This window comes from Raphanus sativus, chromosome 2, assembly GCF_000801105.2.
Source record: "Raphanus sativus cultivar WK10039 chromosome 2, ASM80110v3, whole genome shotgun sequence".
In the NCBI taxonomy this organism is placed as follows: Eukaryota; Viridiplantae; Streptophyta; class Magnoliopsida; order Brassicales; family Brassicaceae; genus Raphanus; species Raphanus sativus.
The window spans coordinates 32,073,753-32,093,392 of record NC_079512.1 but is presented as its reverse complement, the minus strand read 5'-3'; the positions used below and the strand labels follow the sequence as shown (position 1 = coordinate 32,093,392).

At 36.3% G+C, this 19,640-nt stretch overlaps 4 protein-coding genes across 5 annotated transcripts; 2 read left to right on the top strand and 2 right to left on the bottom strand.

Moving 5' to 3' along the window:
* Nucleotides 1–13: 13 nt before the first annotated feature.
* On the bottom strand, nucleotides 14–5,261 carry LOC108819470 (RNA polymerase II C-terminal domain phosphatase-like 1). 2 transcript variants are annotated; one of them, XM_057003117.1, is made up of 16 exons: nucleotides 4,609–5,261; nucleotides 3,834–4,310; nucleotides 3,530–3,743; nucleotides 3,296–3,453; nucleotides 3,041–3,108; nucleotides 2,822–2,927; nucleotides 2,642–2,725; nucleotides 2,046–2,540; nucleotides 1,901–1,954; nucleotides 1,650–1,746; nucleotides 1,213–1,295; nucleotides 1,090–1,116; nucleotides 923–1,009; nucleotides 646–711; nucleotides 515–573; nucleotides 14–426 (listed from the first exon to the last, which is right to left on the bottom strand). In XM_057003117.1, exons 1-16 carry the CDS (start codon nucleotides 4,903–4,905, stop codon nucleotides 351–353), a joined length of 2,448 nt encoding a protein of 815 aa, XP_056859097.1. In that variant the 5' UTR covers nucleotides 4,906–5,261; the 3' UTR covers nucleotides 14–350. The 2 variants fall into 2 exon arrangements, with proteins under 2 accessions (XP_056859097.1, XP_018448016.2); XM_018592514.2 differs by having other exon boundaries at nucleotides 1,090–1,295.
* Nucleotides 5,262–7,277: 2,016 nt separating this feature from the next.
* Nucleotides 7,278–12,337, top strand: LOC108842825 (uncharacterized). Its single transcript, XM_018615859.2, has 17 exons — nucleotides 7,278–7,552; nucleotides 7,644–7,763; nucleotides 7,857–7,988; nucleotides 8,113–8,175; nucleotides 8,710–8,817; nucleotides 9,283–9,360; nucleotides 9,825–9,917; nucleotides 10,006–10,092; nucleotides 10,189–10,290; nucleotides 10,380–10,499; nucleotides 10,590–10,652; nucleotides 10,749–10,894; nucleotides 10,984–11,065; nucleotides 11,197–11,301; nucleotides 11,627–11,718; nucleotides 11,812–11,881; nucleotides 11,971–12,337. Exons 1-17 carry the CDS (start codon nucleotides 7,334–7,336, stop codon nucleotides 12,028–12,030), a joined length of 1,740 nt encoding a protein of 579 aa, XP_018471361.2. The 5' UTR covers nucleotides 7,278–7,333; the 3' UTR covers nucleotides 12,031–12,337.
* Nucleotides 12,338–13,531: 1,194 nt separating this feature from the next.
* Nucleotides 13,532–16,755, top strand: LOC108840194 (subtilisin-like protease SBT3.13). The gene is made up of 10 exons (XM_018613027.2): nucleotides 13,532–13,656; nucleotides 13,745–13,836; nucleotides 14,010–14,107; nucleotides 14,228–14,413; nucleotides 14,489–14,782; nucleotides 14,890–15,254; nucleotides 15,364–15,599; nucleotides 15,691–15,805; nucleotides 15,886–16,078; nucleotides 16,147–16,755. Exons 1-10 carry the CDS (start codon nucleotides 13,537–13,539, stop codon nucleotides 16,707–16,709), a joined length of 2,262 nt encoding a protein of 753 aa, XP_018468529.2. The 5' UTR covers nucleotides 13,532–13,536; the 3' UTR covers nucleotides 16,710–16,755.
* A 179-nt stretch (nucleotides 16,756–16,934) lies between these two features.
* On the bottom strand, nucleotides 16,935–18,171 carry LOC108839450 (F-box protein At1g11270-like). The gene has a single exon (XM_018612212.2). It carries the CDS (start codon nucleotides 18,117–18,119, stop codon nucleotides 16,995–16,997), a length of 1,125 nt encoding a protein of 374 aa, XP_018467714.2. The 5' UTR covers nucleotides 18,120–18,171; the 3' UTR covers nucleotides 16,935–16,994.
* Between the last annotated feature and the right edge of the window lie 1,469 nt (nucleotides 18,172–19,640).

Below are 19,640 nucleotides of genomic sequence, written 5' to 3'. Positions count from 1 at the left end.
TGTTAATTGTAAAACTGCAGAAAAAGCTTTTAGGAAACAATTAAATCAACTTTACTGATTTCTATTGAGCAACTTACAGCCTGAGAAGAAGCCAAACAAGCATATGCTTAGAGGTCTTGTCTTTGCCTCTCAAGCTGTTGCTTCTACTCAGAATGTCTGATAAAGTACACAAAAAATCTTGAGTTAAAACATGTACTTACACACTAGACAAAAGCAAAATACGTGTCTTATCTGACTAGTTAATTGTTTAACGAACAAGGCAACTTGTCAAAGAGTTTTTCTAGGTAGCTAACTGAAAGCAAGAGACGATGGAATTAAAATGCAGACAATGGTTTTTGCTAAGAGTTTCTTCATGAAGATGGCATCCGTTGCATGGATCGTTGAAAGTTTGGCTTCAGACGCTTATTTGACATCCCGCCGAACGATCTGAACGTCAACATGAGAAAACAGGTTCTAAGATATGTATCGAGTATTAACAAATCTAATTCAGTGATTAAAAATAACAAGAACAAACCTTGAAGATTGTTGCCGTTGAAGCAATGGTCTCACATTACCCAGTGCTCTCTCAGCAGCCTAAAGGTAAAAAAACATCAGACAAAAAAAAACAATGGGATCAGAACAGAGGTAAGGATTTAGTTGGTTTACATGAATTCTAGCTTCCTCCCATGTTGATCCAACTCCTTGCCCTAATACAGTTCCATTTATTGCAACCTGAAACATAGTACACAAAGAATCAAGAAGGTTCTCAACTTCAGATACTGCAAACCAACTTGAATAGACTGATAAGCCGGGAAGAACAAAACATGTCATGAATTTTTCTCTTTCAGTCACTGCTGGCTAGTCTAGAAATGAGAATATTTCTATCCACCATTTCAATAAAATTTAACAACATCTCTGTTATAATCTTCATAAGTGTGCCAACCTTAGCATGAAACTCATCTTTGTGGACCATGTCAGATTGAAGCGGACGCTGAGATTGAAAAGACAGCTCCCAACCTTCCGATGCACACTGGAATTTGGTTAAGGGCAGATATCAAAAGATGAGCAAATTGAGAAAGCAATAGTATCCAGATTTAAGGAGATGCATACCAGTTCCCTAAGCGTAGGAATGGAGCCTGTGTGCCTAATAGAGCCTTCTAATCTTGTATATGTAACCGGCATCGCTGTTTCATCTCGGGCAAATGGCTTATTATCAAACGTGTTTGCATTTCCCATGACCACATTGCCATTAGTAAGGGGGCCTGCACCCATGTGACTTGGCCCTGCGTCACCATTTACATGGGACAGATATATATCTGCAGAAAAGGAGTAGTAACACAAAATTTAATACTAAGCCAACTGTTAACATATCTAAGAGCTGTCTGTCTCAAGGGACCCACAGCCTTGTGATACATTTAAGTTCTAAAACCATCTGTTAACGTGATATCATACCGACACGCAACCATCTGTGGTGGCAACTATCATACTCATTCATATAGGTCTAATAATAAGCATTGGCCACTCTTTTGAGAGTGGTTGACGAACTATTGCAAAATACAGCTTGGATGAAAAATTGAGGTCTACACCCTTAGCTTAGGGTACCAACAATGTGAAGATGGTTTCGCAACAAAATTTAAAACGCGAGTACTTCATGAAACAGAAAGTCTTACCAGCCAAGTTCTGGATAGAAAATTCAGCAGCCTTCTGCAGGGCTTCTCGTCTTGATTTGCCAATCCCCACTCCAACTTTTTTACCACAAAACCATGCCTGCAAAAAAAAACATAGATTAAATGCATAGTCAACAAAAAGTAACTCATCTCAGGAAAGAGAGCATAGGTTCCATCAAAATTACAGAGCATACATCTAAGAGCGAAAGGCTGGTAATTGCAAACAGGATATAAGTAGCAAGTGTTAAAAGTACCTCAATAGAGAACCGCATATCTGTACTAGCAACCAAACCCGGTTTGTAGTCCACCTACAATGTCATGGAACATATATATATGTGAATAGACTCGCGAATGGAATTAATGGTAAACAACTACTCATGATCCTGATCACTCACACACCTTAGTTCCACATTTAGTAGCAATCTTATGTAGCAATCCAACTGGATTCTCTATTTCTGGATCCATCTCCTCCTCAGCAGGAAGCCAACTACTTCTTGGCTGCACATGTGGAGGTGGAGCTTGAACTGGTAGTCTCTTTGGAGATGAAGGTTCACCTGGAGCAGCATCTCTAGGATCTTGTCCATGTTGCAATATGAGGAGCCTCCTCCTGGTATATAGATCTAACTCTGATCCAGGTACCTCACCTTCCTCACTACCGGGAGAATTTTGCAAGCTTGGTTCTGAAGGAACCAAGTGTTTAGCTACTGTTGCCGGTTGTTGAAACGGAATACTTGGAAAGGCGATAGCTGATTGTTGCGGTTCTTGTATCACGACTGGGACTGGTACTGGTGCGGAAACATAAGAAGCAGAAACCATTGGTTGCTGAACGAGAGCAGCTATTCTTGGCTCTATGTTTACCCCCGGAAAGACAGCTAAAGATCCACCAATTTCCTCCTGAATAAAAGGGAAAAATGTATTTAATTCTCATCATTGAACAGAAAACATGTCAACTGTAATTGGTATCCTTAATGGATCAAGCCTAAAAATGTAATCACCTTCAGTCTTCTTCCTACTCTAGCATCAGCCATCTTGTCACTAGAAAGTGGATCTTTGTTCCCATTTAAACCCGTTGTTTCATCCTATATTGAAAAAGAGAATAAGCTACTGGGAAGCAGTCCTGGAAGAACATAACTTTTTAAAACTGCTGACAATCATTAACAAGTATCACAACTAACCTCAGACACCAAGTAGTGGCTTACATCAGGCGGTGATGGAATATCTTCAACATCATTCTCATAAGATATTTCAGCAATCCTTGGTAGCAGACTATCATCGAAATCCCTGTTACCAAGTTCAAATACAACTTCACCGTCAGAATGTACTAAGGAAGCATCCTTTGACTTAAGTAGAGATGTCAAGGACACAAACGTGGATTATCAGAATTTACATCTTACTTGAAAAATCCACCTCTGACAACGCAAGCAATATTTTTGGCAACGCACAGTACCGGTGTTGCAGCTGCCTAAAGAAAAGTAAATGAGCTAATATGTAAGACCAATCATTTTTAAGTATTCAAAACTATGGATTGGCTTCTGATACGAATTGGACCCAAACCAAATCTACAAAGACCTTGACCTCACCACAAAAACTAGCTTATGGATTAGAACATAGAAGGCTTTTGATTTGTTTCCTCCTAAAGTTATACTTACTTCAGCTTGAGGAGAATGGTAGGGAGAAAATGCGCGAACTACATGCACCCTCGGCTGATCGTTCTCATCCCAAACTTCCCGTCGATCATCAATTACCATTGCCATCTTCGGATGGCAAGTTGCATTGAGAAACACATTGAACAGTGACTTCTTAAAACCTGCGGTGGTTAATTTACAAGCATGTAAGAAAAGATACCATGACAAATAATAAGCATGGATAAGAAAAATGTGTACCAGATTTCACACAAACAATGCGAGAGAGCAAGTCATTTGCGTTTATCAAATTCCCTTCTGGATCAAGGAGCCTCCACATCTCTAAGGCGTAATCTTTCTCAGCCATTGTGCAAACATATACTTCAAAACGCTTGCGGCCCTCTTTTGCTGTCAAATAGCTTTTAAGTTCCTCCCATGAAGACCTCAACCTCACAAGAACACTTGTATCACGATTCTGTGTGTTGTAAATATAGACACTGAGTCAAGTGTCGTAAGCACCAAAAATATAAACATACATATATACTAAATCTCAAAACTTGCACACCATTGGATTAATGCGAGTCAGGACAGTGTTCCTCTCTTGCAACCTTATCAGAGGACGAACAAGAGGCTTATGGTTGTCAGACAAGGCAGGAACAATTTCATATTGTGCCTTAATCACCTCCCCGTTTTCAACAACCTGGTCACTTTCAACGTATTGCTTCAACAGAGTTTTGTCATCCTGATAACGCTTCATCTCAGCCACCATAACAGCACGGCGTCGAGGGTCCATCTCGCAGCTTATTCTCCGCAGCAACCCCTCAGTTTTAACGTCAAATGTGCGCAGGGTATTGGCCACTACGAGGGTTTCATCAAGATCAAAGACAATCCCCAGACACCTAAGATTGAGCATGCCAAGACAGGAATCATAAACTCCAGGAGGAACAGTAAATGCCCAGAAACAAGGACGGTAGTTATTGATATTCTCCGAGCACATGGCAACCAGATGGAGCTCTTCCTCACCAAGGGACATTACTGCAGTCTGCAAGAAACCAATAATCCAAAAATAACAGTTATGAGGATAACATTAGCTCATATACAATCACAAGTTAGTTCAGGAAAGGATCATAAAGCCTCAAACTTTATGCAACTCTGACATTAAGATGTTTCTAAAGCCTCAAACTTTATGCAACTCTGACATTAAGATGTCTCTAAAGCCTCAAACTTTATGCAACTCTGGCATTAAAAGATGTTTCATATGTGTTTATAGCTTTAGTTCATAAGTTTTTTCTCAAGTCTGAGTAGGGCGTCTAGATGTTCCACCACAAGGTATAGTATACCTTGTTGTCCCTAAGACATGAGGAGTGGAAGAAAGTGAGAGGGTCATGAGCAGGAGTAGCTGAAGCAGAAGCTTCCAGTGTGAAACAGAGTCCAGAAGATGAAATCGTAGTAAGTACTGAAAGAGGAGTACACCTCTGGCTAGGTTGAGAAAAACGGCCAACTCTGATACCCATCTTCACTTGCTCCATTACTCTCTCCTTCATCACGTCGTCTTCCCTTGGAGGAGGAAGGTGTATCTCCATTTCCCCAACCCTCACATCTTCATGGTACACTTGTACTCTGTTACTGTTATACATATCCTTCTTCTTTGTTAAGCAGTCCGTATCAGAGATTTACGGATCAATGGATGTTGTTTTATTGTCTCAAACTCAAAGTTAGTTACTTTATTCGAAATCCCTTTGGCTTCGATTTGATCGAAAACAAGGGAAAAGGAATCGATTTTGATAGATGGGGGTAGATGAAAGGAACTGAAAGTTAGTTTCTTTTTGTGTCCAATGGTGAATCAACAAACGAGAAAAAACCCTAATGCTTCGTCTTCTCCAGTGAGTGATGATGATGAATCTATTGCTAATGCAGAGAGTTTTTATTGAGGGGTGGGGGGATTTTCGTTCAGAAGCGGATGATATTGGGAGAGGAGAGACCTTAAGATCAAGAGACGAGCGAATAGTCGGGTTAGCGAATACGCATTCAGTGGGTTTTAAAGGGAAGGATTAGGAAAACAAGAGACATTGTAAATAGTAAACATAATAAAGTATTGACGGAATAATTAAAAAAAAAACATATAATTGACTTTAATGGAAACGAAATATATTTCATTTCATTCATTACTAGTCAAATTTTCTTCTATGCAACAAAAAGAGCCAAATTTGTGTCTTTTTAACAACTTTTTTATTTATATTGTAACAATTTTTTTTGACAACGAATGTAACAATGTATACTTAATACTTAGGATAAGAAAATAACAAACATAACTAAAATAATATAAAGATAATAGAAAAATACGAAGAAAACATAAACACCGATTTTTTTATTTTTCAAAGGTTTTCCTAATGATCTTCAAGTGTGTATCTGTATTATATTATAGAATTCAAATCCTTTTTTCTTGTTTTTGACATGGACCAAATCCCATATTAAAAGATTTAGATATTTTTTTAGATTAGAATTCAATATATTGACTAGGTGGTTTGCCCGCACATGCGGGCATAATTTTATTTCAAATATTTATTAATTTACAATTATAATAATAAATTATTATTTATGTTATCAAAAAATTAATTAAACATCATTTTTATGTATGATAAAAAATTCATAAAAATATATACTTTTATTATTGTGTTGGAATTTTAAAACACTCACATATTTGAAGTATTTTAGAAAACAAACTTATACAAATGTTTTTGATTGAATAGTATCTAATTTTAAATAGTTTTATATGTTAATTTTGTAACTTTTATACTTCAAAAAATATTATTTTCAGATAACAACACAATATATATAAGAATTATCTTTTTGACAATATTAATTTATAATCTAATATAACATATAAATATAATACTATTAACTTCAAATTTTAAAATTAAAAAATATTATTATTAGATAACAACTTGATATATGTAAGAATTATTTTTTATTTTTGACAATATTAATTTATAATCTAATATAGCATATAAATCTATACTATTAACTTAAAATTCGTTTTTAACTTTTTTTTTTTAAATATTACTTTCAGATAACAACACAATACATATAAGAATTATATTTATAATTTTGACAGTATTAATTTATAATCTAATATAACATATAAATCTATACTATTAACTTAAAATTCGTTTTTAATTTTTTTTTTTAAATATTACTTTCAGATAACAACACAATATATATAAGAATCATATTTATAATTTTGACAGTATTAATTATAATATAATATAACATATAAATATAATATTATTAACATAAAATTAACTTAAAATTCCTTTTTGATTTTTTTTTTAAATATTACTCTCAGATAACAACACAATATATATATAAGAATTATCTTTATAACTTTGACAATATTAATTTATAATCTAATATAACATAACATATAAATATAATATTATTAACATAAATTTCGTTTTTAATTATATAATAAATTATATATAAAATCATTAAGGGTATCATCGTATTTAGCCAGTCTAACTTTTAACGTGAGAGTTTCGTTGCGAAAAATTACTTCGCAAATAATAGTATAAGATTCATCCCAATATAGATAGAAATTGAAATTGCCAATTTTAAAAATATTTACAAATAAATATATAGTATTTATAAAAAAGATTTTTATATAAAACTAAATTTGAAACATAGTATTAGGTTTGCGGTAAAACTAGATTTCCCTAAAAAAAATTATGTAAATGTTAACAATGTGATATTTGATTAGTTAACAAATAACATGCTTTGTGAAAAAAAAAAAAAAAAAACATGCTTTGTATAATCTATTAACAAATAAGATGTATCAGGCCTGGCGGCCCATCCATGTCCTTAAATTACTTCTTCAAATTACTAGTTTCGACCCAAATCGATTATTCAATGAACCGGAACCGACTTACCAATCAACCAAATTGTACCAACGACCCAAATACAGAATCGAATATAAATATCAGTCTCATCCATCGTTGATATCCTTAATCATCTACTCTTCTCCTGCTTTCTCTCTTCGCAGCGCTAATTGCGAGACTTCACCGAATAATGACCGCCGAAACAGCAACCGCCGCACACGATAACAGCATCGTTACTAACGGAGATGCTTCCAACGGTAACATCACCGCTTCCTCTAAGAAATCCCGCGAGAGCGACCGTCGCCGCCGCAGGCGGAAGCAGAAGAAGAACAGAAAAGCATCCCACGCCGACGTAGAAGAAGAAGCGGACGCTTCTGATTCCAAGGAGAACGCAGATCCGCAGCAACAGGTAAGCTTTGTCTTCTTATTCTCGCACTCTAGGGTTTTGCGATTGATTTTATTTGGTTAGTGATGTGTGATGATCTTTTGTTTCCTCGTAGGCTTCTGAGCAGATTGTGATAGAGTATGTTCCAGAACAAGCCGAGTTTGGAGATGGTTTCAGCGATGAGTTTAAGGAGATTTTTGAGAAGTTCAGCTTTCGGGAGCCTGTTGCCTCTGAGGTAAGACTCTTTTTTTTTAGTTTGGCTCTTTGGGGTGAGTTAGAAAGTTTGTTAATGCTTAAATCTTAATGATACTGTTTTTGGTTGACTTAGGACGACGCTAAGAAGGACGAGTCTGAGGAGAACAAAGATGCGAAAAAGAAGGTTAACTCGGATTCCGAGGCAGACGATGAAGATCAAGGCAATGACCAAAAAGAGAAGGGAATCTCTAACAAGCAGAAGAAGGTTCTAATCTCAAAACTAATTCATATCTCCTAGTTTTTCATTACTTGCATTCGATAAGATAGCGCGTACTCTAGTTCCTTCTTTGTTCTTAGCTCGGTTTACTAAATTTCTGTTTTTTTTTCAGCTTGAACGGAGGATGAAGATTGCTGAGCTGAAGCAGGTATCGGCTAGGCCTGATGTCGTTGAGGTAAGTATGCATTTATATTTTTCTATTAGTTCCAGATATGGATAGTTGAAGCTTTTTCCCATGTTTTCTTGTTGCTATTGTTAGTACCCGCATATAGTCTTCGTTTTGTTAGCCTTTCGTATGCATTATAAATCTCTAGTGCCTTTTGTCTCTCACTCTGAGTAACATCTCAGATTTTCCTTAGCTTTACTCATGAGTTCCGTACTTTGCATTCATATTTTCTGTTCTCACCGTTGAACTATAGGTTAAGAATATTGATATGATGCGTCAATGGTTTTTTTTTTGTCTGGTATGCCGTAATTGATCTACAATCTATAAATTTGAAGTAGTAATGCTGTCGCCTTGTACCTTTTTGTTATGGTTATCCGCTAATAGCTTAGAAGTTTTTTTTCTTCCCAATATAGTGTTATGCTATGTCTCAGTTTCATCCCGTCCCATATCTTTCTATGAGAAATTCCTTTTCTCGTTGTGTAGCTCTCTGTAATATGTTTTGGTGTTTTATTTATTTCTCACTTCTATTTTTAATGTTTTTAGGTCTGGGATGCTACTTCAGCGGATCCTAAGTTGTTGGTGTTTTTGAAGTCGTACCGGAATACAGTTCCTGTGCCAAGACATTGGTCCCAGAAGAGAAAGTATTTGCAGGTTTGTATTATTTCTAGTAATGGTGCTGTAGCTAATTATTATGTTTCTGTGATTTGTGGGTGTGTCACATAGGAGACTTATAGCAGTAGGGATAGAGATCATCATGCCATTTAAGTTTCCTTATACCAATATATGTGCCTCTTGCAGGAGAACGTCTGTGATAAACCTTGGAGCCTGGACTTGTAGGTGTAACTGGAGAGGGCTCTTTTTTTGGTTCCTTCTATGCATGAATTATTTGGTGTAGTCTTTGAAGACGTTTGATACGTCTCTGAGGAAAATTGTTTATGTATCATTTAGATGTATCCGGTTTTGTATGCATTTTAGTGATCTTGCTTTTCGATGCATTTGGTTATCTATTACTCATAGAATTCAGTCATGTTTCTTTGCGGTTGGGCTATTGTGTTGCTTGCTCTCTCTTTCTTAAGTTGATGCCATGGCATCTCAGCGGGGTATTAATTTTTGCAGGGAAAGCGTGGTATAGAGAAGCTGCCATTTCATCTTCCTGATTTCATTGCTGCCACCGGCATTCAGAAAATTAGACAGGTATCTTCTTTTGGACAATGAACTCCATTATCTTGTTTTTTTTTGTTGACCTGCACATATTTCCTTCTGTAGGTGAGGTGTTTTGGTTTTGTAGAAATACTAAATATATTATTAGAACTAATGCTATCATTATAAAATTTTGACAATCTTAATGTTTCACATTTACTTTCCCTTCTTCAATTTTTTTTACTAAACTTAAGCTTTCTCTACGCAATGGTCTCTCTTTTTTTACTCATTCTACTAGATTTCTGGATGCAAATTGTCATTTTTCTGTGCTTTTGAGGAACTCTCTTTCTTGTCAATCTCACTCTTACACTATCTGTTTTATACTTCCATTCGTTCTTGTTAACATATAATATTTTCAAATCAGATGGTTCTCTATCAGTTTTAGTTTGATGTGTTTAGGTGTAAGTCCTAAATTGCTTCTACTAGTCAGAGCTAATTACTTTGTTGTTGTTGTTTAGGCTTACATTGAGAAAGAAGATGGTAAAAAGTTGAAGCAAAAGCAACGGGAGCGTATGCAACCAAAGATGGGAAAAATGGACATTGACTACCAGGTTTCCCTCTATAATTTTTCTCTGTACTGTGCATTTGTTGATGTCTGTTCTTTAACTGATAAGTGGAAATAATACCTTCCTTTCGCAGGTTCTCCATGATGCATTCTTCAAATACCAAACAAAGCCGAAGCTGACAGCGCTTGGGGATTTGTATTTTGAAGGGAAAGAATTTGAGGTACTTTGTGACATGTTTTGCATCTTTATCATTTATTACACTGCTTGGTTTAATTGCTTTGTGTACCTGAATCTAATTGCAATAATTTGAAAATAGGTTAAACTGAGGGAAACGAAACCAGGAACATTGTCACATGACTTGAAAGAAGCTCTTGGTATGGCTGAAGGTGCTTCTCCCCCATGGCTAATCAATATGCAGGTGAATTTATTATGACTTGTCTTCATGATTATTGATTATTATTCTGATTGAAATGTAATTGTTTACTAAAAAAAATCCTTCTATAACAGCGATATGGTCCTCCCCCTTCTTACCCACATCTGAAAATTCCTGGTCTTAATGCTCCTATTCCGCATGGAGCTAGCTTTGGTTATCATGCTGGTGGCTGGGGGAAACCTCCAGTTGATGAAGTATGTTTATCTATATCCTTCTTTCAGTTAATTTTCCGTGCCATTCACTAACACATTTTTGTTGCTTCCCATCGTTTGTGTTATATGCAGTTTGGACGTCCATTGTATGGAGATGTCTTTGGCGTCCAGCAACAAGATCAGCCCAATTATGAGGTGAGTGTTCTTTATTCCCTATGTTTTGTTTAGAATTTTATATTATTCTACGTGGAAGGAATACATAAGCTTATTGTTCCTTTGTCATGATAATAGGATGAGCCTATTGATAAGAGTAAGCACTGGGGTGATTTGGAGGAGGAAGAAGAAGAAGAAGAGGAAGAGGAGGAGGAAGAACAAGAAGAGGAGATGGATGAAGAAGAACTAGAAGACGGCATGGAATCGGTCGATACACTGTCAAGGTATTATTTTACCTTTTAGCGACGACGTGTATTTGTCTTTGTTTGCTTATCATATAACACATGAAACTAATTGTTTTCCCCCTTTTCAGCACTCCAACTGGCATTGAAACACCGGATGCAATTGAGCTTCGTAAGGAACAGAGAAAGGAACCCGATAGGGCTCTATATCAGGTAGTGAACCTAATTTTTTTTTATTAATGCATCTTCACTTTATCTTCCACCTAGTGGAAGTATTCTCTTATTTTGATGTGAAGCGAAATTACAAAACTAACTCTTGTGGTTGGTTCTTTTTATTTCTGAAGGTACTTGAAGAGAAGGGAGAGAGTGTTGCTCCTGGAACAGTGCTGGGAACCACACACACATACGTCATTAAAACTGGTACTCAGGACAAGGCGGGAGCTAAAAGGGTAAGCAATCTATACTTAAATTACCAAAATCTGTTCATTAATTAAAGGACTGGTAGATAGTGTAAGGTGGACAATCACCTAATTTCCAGATACATGGTTGAAGCAATTCATGGTTGGTTGGAAATGAGGCTAGAAAATTTAGATAGTTTTTGATATTTTTGGATTGTTTGGTCAAGAGGTTGTGTGTTAGTTTAGTATTAGTCTCCTAAGTTTATGTGTTGTTTTGAGCCGGTATTAGGTATAGACATTAAGTTATTGTAGTGTCTCTGAAGTTTTGGTATATGAGGAGTCGTAAATTTATGCAATTGTGTCTATTTTTGAACAGGTTGATTTGCTTAAAGGACAAAAGACAGATCGTGTGGACGTCAGCTTACAGCCAGAAGAGCTGGACGCCTTGGAGAATGTTTTACCTGCCAAGTAAGTAGTAGTAACATGATTGTATATATCTACATGTGACTTCATAAGTAAAGAATACTGTTCTTAACTTTACCTACATTTTGATTTTGGAAGGTATGAGGAGGCGAGAGAAGAGGAGAAACTTCGCAATAAGCCAGAGGACTTCAGTGACATGGTCGCAGAGGTAATTAAATGACTTCCGATATATAAACTGCTATAACACTACGGATGTGGTGATTAACTTTTTCTTAACTTGGTGGAATGGTGTAACAGAATTCGAAGAAAAGGAAGCGTGATAAGGAAGGAAAGAAGAAGAAAGATTTCAAATTTTGAGAAAGCTTTTCAATTCATGGAAGAACTCCGGAATCTGGACGTGTGTGTGTGAGAGAGTGATTCATTCTCCTGAGAATGTGTTAGCTTTTACATAAGCTTGAAGGAGGAAGGCAGATGCATAGAAAAGATATCTTTGAGTTTTTTTTTGTCAACATCTTTGAGTTTATAAAAACCTATAAATGTTATGGATTCTAAATGCTATGTCACTTGAAATAAAAAAAAACACTTGTTTGCACAAATTTTAAGTCTAAAAGCCTGAATTGTAAAACTGAAAGAGTAAGCAACATCGTTTTTGTTGAGATCGTTCCATGATTCTTGCCTTGTTTTAGAACTTGAAATATAAAGGTGCTCTTACATGTGAGTGTGGTGTCTCACATTTTGGCATATGAACTCCAAGAAACATATAATTTACATATCATTTTTGTTTTTTTTTCAAATCTATTTACCACATCCGATATTAGGAGACATATTAGGTGACAACTCATTCCGACAGAGCAATGAGACGGTGAAACCGGGAAGAAAGAAAATCACCATGCATGAGCAGACGTTCGCCTTTTCTTTCCCCTCACTCGTATGTGTGAAGGCTTTCAAGGTTTGAAACGTAGTGGGTTTCTTACTCGCTAATACAATTATACAACCGTTAATGTTTGCTAATTTCATTTATCGAATTTTCATGTTCAGTCGATCTAAATATGTGTGAAAACAAAGTCAAGTCTTTATATTAGGTCAGTGCACCCGATTACATCACAATTTAAAATATATCTTGGCATAAAATTTTCAAACTGAAAAATATGTGTATATAAACGTAACACAGACGGTGAGTGATTCATTGACAAGTTTCAATTACATTATTGGATTGGTTGGATCTAAATGGCAGATAAGAGAATAAAACAAATTGAATGTAATTAAGAACATAGATCTGAATAGAAATTTACCAGAAAAACATTTTTATTATATTGTTATACACACTCACTGGTAACTCACTCTTCTTTCTGTCAACTTATTATTCCCATAAATGCAAAAGTTGGAATCGATTTCCTCCACTATGATCCAATATATTGGTTTAGAGGTCTCTATCAAGACTAATTATCTCTAACTAATTGGGTCAGTCATGGACCATGACTCATTGTCTAACATCTTCCTAAGCTAGGAATCTTAACCATAGTTTAAGACATGATTCATATGATTGATATCCTCTTATAGAACATTAGGTGAATAATCATATAGGTATTTCTAGCAAGTAAACAATTTTAACAAATGACAAGTTGATAACCCTTTTAACAAAAGTGGGGATTTAAAGAAAGAAGACTAAAGCTTCTTTTGTGGGGGTAATAACCCATACAAGAAGAGACAAACCCAAACATAACCAAGATCAAAACCGAACCAAACCGATTTTGAGTCTAACCTAAAACTCCACCTCTAGTTTTCACCATGAATTATTCACTCATTCTATATAAATAACCATAGAGCTTATCTATGCCACACACACTTCTCACTTCAGAAAAAATGGAGAACTCTTTACAAAGTCACAGACTTGTGCTTCTATTCTCATTTTCTTTGGCCCTATTTCTTAGCACGGAGCTGAGTTTTCTTGCATCTGCAAGAGCCACAGAAAATAACAGCAAGGTATGTAACGCAATGTATATTTTCAAAACCGCTAAGAGTGTACTGATTTTAACTTTTCTAGATGTTTTTTTCTGGACGGGCTAAATAGGTTTATATAGTTTACCTTGGAGAAAGAGAACATGATGATCCCGAACTCGTCACAGCTACTCATCATCAAATGCTTGAATCTCTGCATGAAAGGTACTTTTACTTTAATCATCTCCAAACGGTCATGTCTTTATAGATGGTACAGGCATTATACATATTGAACCGGTTCATCAAATCTTAATAAGTTAATAATATCTTACATTTCTTTCTTGTTACCCAAGAAACTCAGGTTGACTCTGTTTTCTTATCTCTCATGTTATGTACAGCAAAGAAGACGCACATAACTCAATGATCTACAGCTATCAACATGGATTCTCTGGTTTCGCTGCACTTCTTACATCTTCCCAAGCAAAGAAAATCTCAGGTACTCAACAAAACTCACATCTAAGATAAATTATATATGTTTGAGCTTTGAACCGGAAACTTGTGATCACATTAGCCTCTTACAGTAATCTAAACCGGAATCTTTTATATATATACACAGAGCATCCATCAGTAGTCCATGTGATACCAAACCGGATTCTAAAACTGAAAACCACTAGAACTTGGGATCTCCTTGGCCTCTCTCAATCTCAAGTTCCATCTTCGTTTTCATCACCATCATCTGTGAAAGGTCTTCTCAAAGAGACCAACATGGGCAGTGAAGCTATCATCGGCCTCTTGGACACAGGTCTCTCTCTACACTCTCTTCTCTATTAATATATGCCACATTTGTCTCACATCATGTTCATGTATGTAAACATAGGAATATGGCCAGAGTCAGAGGTATTCAACGATCAAGGCTTTGGACCAATACCTAAGCGTTGGAGAGGAAAATGTAAATCAGGAAAAGACTTTAACGCCACGATTCATTGCAACAAGAAGCTTATAGGAGCTAAGTACTACATAAAGGGCCTAATGGCTGAGCTAGGAGGAAATCTCAAATTCATGACCAGAGACTTCAAATCCAACAGAGATGCACAGGGTCACGGCACGCATACAGCCACAATAGCTGGTGGATCCTTTGTTTCAAATGCGAGCTTCAATGGTCTAGCTCTAGGTAAATAATATATACCTAACCCTAGTCTGCAAAAAAAAAAAAAAAGAATAGCTTGAGAGTCAAGGTACCGTTCTTAAGAGACGTTAGTTTGTTTCCTTCCTTCTCAGGTACGGTCCGAGGTGGTGCTCCTCGGGCTCGTATAGCTTCTTACAAGGTGTGCTGGATCACATTTGGATGCTCAAGCGCTGATATGTGGAAGGCCTATGATGATGCTATACATGATGGTGTTGATGTTTTGTCGGTTTCTATAGGAGGGAAAGTTCCTGAGGGTTCTGAGGTCGATCAAGTCCATTTTGTAGCGGCTTTTCACGCGGTGGCTAAAGGGATTCCGGTTGTGGCTGCGGCTGGAAACCACGGTCCTGGTGCTCAGCTTATTACGAACGTTGCTCCTTGGTTCTTGACCGTTGCTGCAACTACTCTTGACCGGTCTTTTCCTACAAAGATCACTCTTGGCAATAACCAAACCTACTACGTACGTTTCATACAATGTTTCTTTTGTCTCTCTTTTACTACCAAAGTCAAAAACTCACATTAGTATTAAAAACTTAACTTCTTGATGTCTTGTTGTTTTGTTAAACTAGGGTGAATCTTTGTTCACTGGGCCGGATATTACAACCGGTTTAGCTTTCTTCGATTCACGCAGTGGCAAAATAACTAATGTGAAGGGAAAAACACTTCTTGTTTTCGATAAAGACGTCTCAAACGAAGGTGTAGTAGCAGTCATCTTAGCTCAAAACGTTCCTGATGAATCTTCTCCCTACATTTTAATAAGTTACGAGCAAGGAGTCGACATTTTACAATACATCCGCACGACCAGGTTCTCTATGTTGAAGCACATAAGTTCTGTTTATTAAAAGTAAAGTCTCTCTTTTTTACAAAACATCATTGATCTGTTGTCAAAACCACAGATCACCCACTGTGAGAATAAGCGCGGCTACGACGTTAACCGGTCCCCCTGAAGCTGCAAAGGTTGTTGCGTTCTCATCTAGAGGTCCTAACCCTGTCTCACCAGCCATTCTCAAGGTTTATAACTAAAGCCATTGTACTGTATCTAGTTGAAACCTTATGATACACATAACTGATCAAGTGTTTTACTATTGTAGCCTGACATAGCAGCTCCTGGTGTGAACATACTCGCGGCACTAAGTCCTCTTGATCCTGAAAGCCACAACGGATTTGGACTACTTTCAGGGACATCAATGTCGACTCCCGTTGTGGCTGGAATCACAGCTCTCCTCAAATGTCTACACCCTGATTGGTCTCCTGCTGCTATTAGATCAGCTTTGGTCACAACAGGTTCTTTCTTCATCTTCTCCTTATGTCACCAACTCTCTTTTGACTAAACTTATCTTTTTTTTTTGAAGCTTGGACGACAAGTAAGTCTGGAGAACCTATCTTGGCCGAAGGATCAAACAAGAAGATTGCAGATCCATTTGACTACGGAGGAGGTCTCGTAAACCCTGAGAGCGCCGCAGACCCTGGACTTGTCTACGATATGGGGATCAAAGATTACATCAGTTACATGTGCTCAGCTGGTTACAACGACACATCTATCTCTCGTGTCCTCGGTAAAAAGACTAACTGTCCATCATCTCCTGGGGCATCATCGATTCTCGATATCAACTTACCTTCGATCACCATCCCGAATCTTGATCGAGAAGTCACACTCACGAGAAGTTTAACCAACGTTGGACCAAAAAATTCAGTCTACAAAGCTGTGGTCGAGTCTCCTCTCGGTATTACTCTCACTGTCTCCCCGACCACGCTCGTGTTTGGCTCTGGACAGGTGCTCTCTTTCAAGGTGAGGGCTAAAACGAGTCATAAAGTCAACACTGGTTACTTTTTTGGAAGCTTGACTTGGACTGATGGTGTTCATGATGTTAGAATCCCTGTCTCTGTTCAGACAAGGATCATGACCAAGCCTTGAGAGTCTCTATTCAAAAGTGTGTATTCAAGATCATTATTATAATAATAAAGATGAAATCATATTTTGATTAAGTTTCCTCATTTTATTCACCACAAACCATATAGCTAGCTATGCATATAAAAGCTTACTACATTCGAATCCAGACAAAACGATAATCAAGATCATTAACTAAATAAAATTCATTAACTATAGCTACAACAACATTAGTAAATTATAAATTGCAGAAGAGGTTAAATTACAATGGTTCCATAAACAGATGAAAAAAGATAAAAGAAAAAAAGAAATTCATAATGGAGAAAACAAAGTTTGGAAATAACAAACAGAACCTACACCACTGTCAGGTCTGAAGAGTAACTCATAAGATTTGGTATTGAGATCATGTATCACCAGTGGTTGATAGTTTCCACGACTACGAAGTAATAACTTGTTCTTATCCAAAATTGCTATTGCTAAGAGTGAGTGTTTCCCGGACCAATCAAGAGTAGTGGTGAGATCTATCGAACACATTTTCTTCCATGTCTTCATGTTGCCGCCTGAAGAATCCAACGACCAAATATCTTGGGTCGGCCAGTTACTCGTGGATACACACAAGCAGTTATCGAGGACGCACATGCTGACGCTGTGAGGATCATGTACATGAGAAAAGGGAGCTTCACAGATGACTTGGAAAGTTTCCGTGTGGAGATCGAAAGATAATACTTTGGTTTCGGCACAGTACGTAAACCAGTAAAGCGACCCATCTAAGTGCACGGGGTCATGGTGAAAATTTATCCCATAAGGAGCCGCAGTGCGAACGTACCTCCAAAGTTTAGTGCTAAAATCAAAAACTTCACAACAAGTGGTAACGTTGTCTAGGCCCAGTCCGTATGAATTATATAAAAAAACCGGTTTGTACGTGCCCCTGAGTTTGTCTTTACCAAATCCAAGAATAGGACATGCAGAGCCAAACGATCCACTTGTAATCTTTTCGATAGAGAGCTGTTGAATTCTGGCAAGAGGTAAACTGTGATGCCACCTGGTGGCGGGATTCACTACCACGACACTGACACTCGGGTTGTAGACAGTGTAGAGACATACTAGACCGTCACAACTTCCATGGCAGACTGACATGCACAAAGTAGGGAACCAGAGCGTGTAAGCTGCTATTGATGAGTCAAGCACGTGTCTTCCAGGATCTGTGTTCAAACCATCATCATCATCACCAAAGGACACGAAAAGGATATCCGGACCTCGTAATTGGCTATGATGGATCAACTGCCTTTCCTGGAAACTTCGTGTCTCGATTGTGAGTTTCCACGTCTTGGATACAGACATGAATCTCAGTAGAGACTTGACCGGAAGTCTCTTTAGTATGAGCTCTACAACATCATGTGGTAGCAATTCTACACTCGAGCTAAATCTTTTCAACATGGTATCTCGTAGTCTCTGATGACTGATTGATCAAGAGTGGCATATAAGTTTGAAACGGTAAACTTTCAATATTCTATAAATATATGGGAGTCTAAATATATACGAGCTGGAGCATCCTACTTAACCTAGTATTTGAAAAAAAAGGAAATCGTCAAGTCAGTTTATTTCTCGAAGGAAAAGGAAACTCTAGCACTTTCCTTTCTTTGTTTTCGCTTTATCAACATTAATTAACTTTATATATTAGTATGATCTTATCTAGAATAAAATTATAATATTAAAATGTTAATTAAAAGTAAGCAATATCCAGATCATGATTAAATAATTAAGTTTAGACTTGTGAGACGATTTTCAACAGTCTACATTTGTTTTAAGATTACAAAATAGACTCAAACTTACTAAACAAATATTCAATCTGCAAATCATGCACTAAACTATATTAGGCTCTGGTTGTTTCCTTGTCGTTTAATTTTTATTTGTTCATGCTTCAAGTTACAACTTACAAACAGACATAATACACAGTTCCTAGTGTGGCATTCTTAGAAGCATACCTCCAGACAAGATCTATGCTTTGACATGCATATCCATACCTTTAACACATCAAAGACACACATAATCAGTGTGCAGTTTATCTTGGATATAAATGGTTTTAGTGTGCTGAAGTTGGATAAAGAAAATTGTACCGTGAGTTTGGCTTTAATCATAAGTGGAAGACTTGAATTGTAATATGTTTTTTGTGAGCATATTCAATAATCATTTTGTCCCATACCTTCATGTTAAACAAAGTTCCAGTTCCAAGTCAGGAAATATATGCTTTAGTACTGGTAACGTGTTTTAAACTTAATACATATGTCGTTCATAATTCACCAGACATTTATTTATTTATCATTACATAGATCAACAGGACAAGCAAATGAAACTAATCTTTTAAATTTTCAATGAATGTTAAAATGTGTGTATGATATGATATACTTTCCACATTATTATGAAGGGCCTATTATGAACGTGGAAACTTCAAATAATAACGCTGAAGATATTTTATAAATTACTTCATCCATGTCTTGATACTATGTTTTTAAGATTATGATTTTGTTTACAGAATTTTTATTGTTTTAAAAACTACACTAGATTTTGACCCGCCCTTAAAGAGGGCGGGTATATTTTTTTTGGAAAATTATTTTATATAATAAAAATTATGATTTTTTATAAATTATATATTTAACTTTTTATGAAATTTATCTTAAATTTACTTATATGACTTATTTTTTATTTTAATATGACTAAATTTTAGAAGACTCTAAATAATTCTAACACATAATATGATTTTATTTATTTAAACCGAAGTTAAACTTATTTTACACTGCTTTTTTAATTTAAATAAAATATTTTATCTTCAACACTTTTGTATTGAAATTTTCATTTGTGCGTTTCAAAACATTTTCTATAATTTTATTAAGTTTAGTCTATGTGATTTAGTTTTTATTTTAAATGAAACTATTTTCTAAAGTAGTTGAGATAATTGAG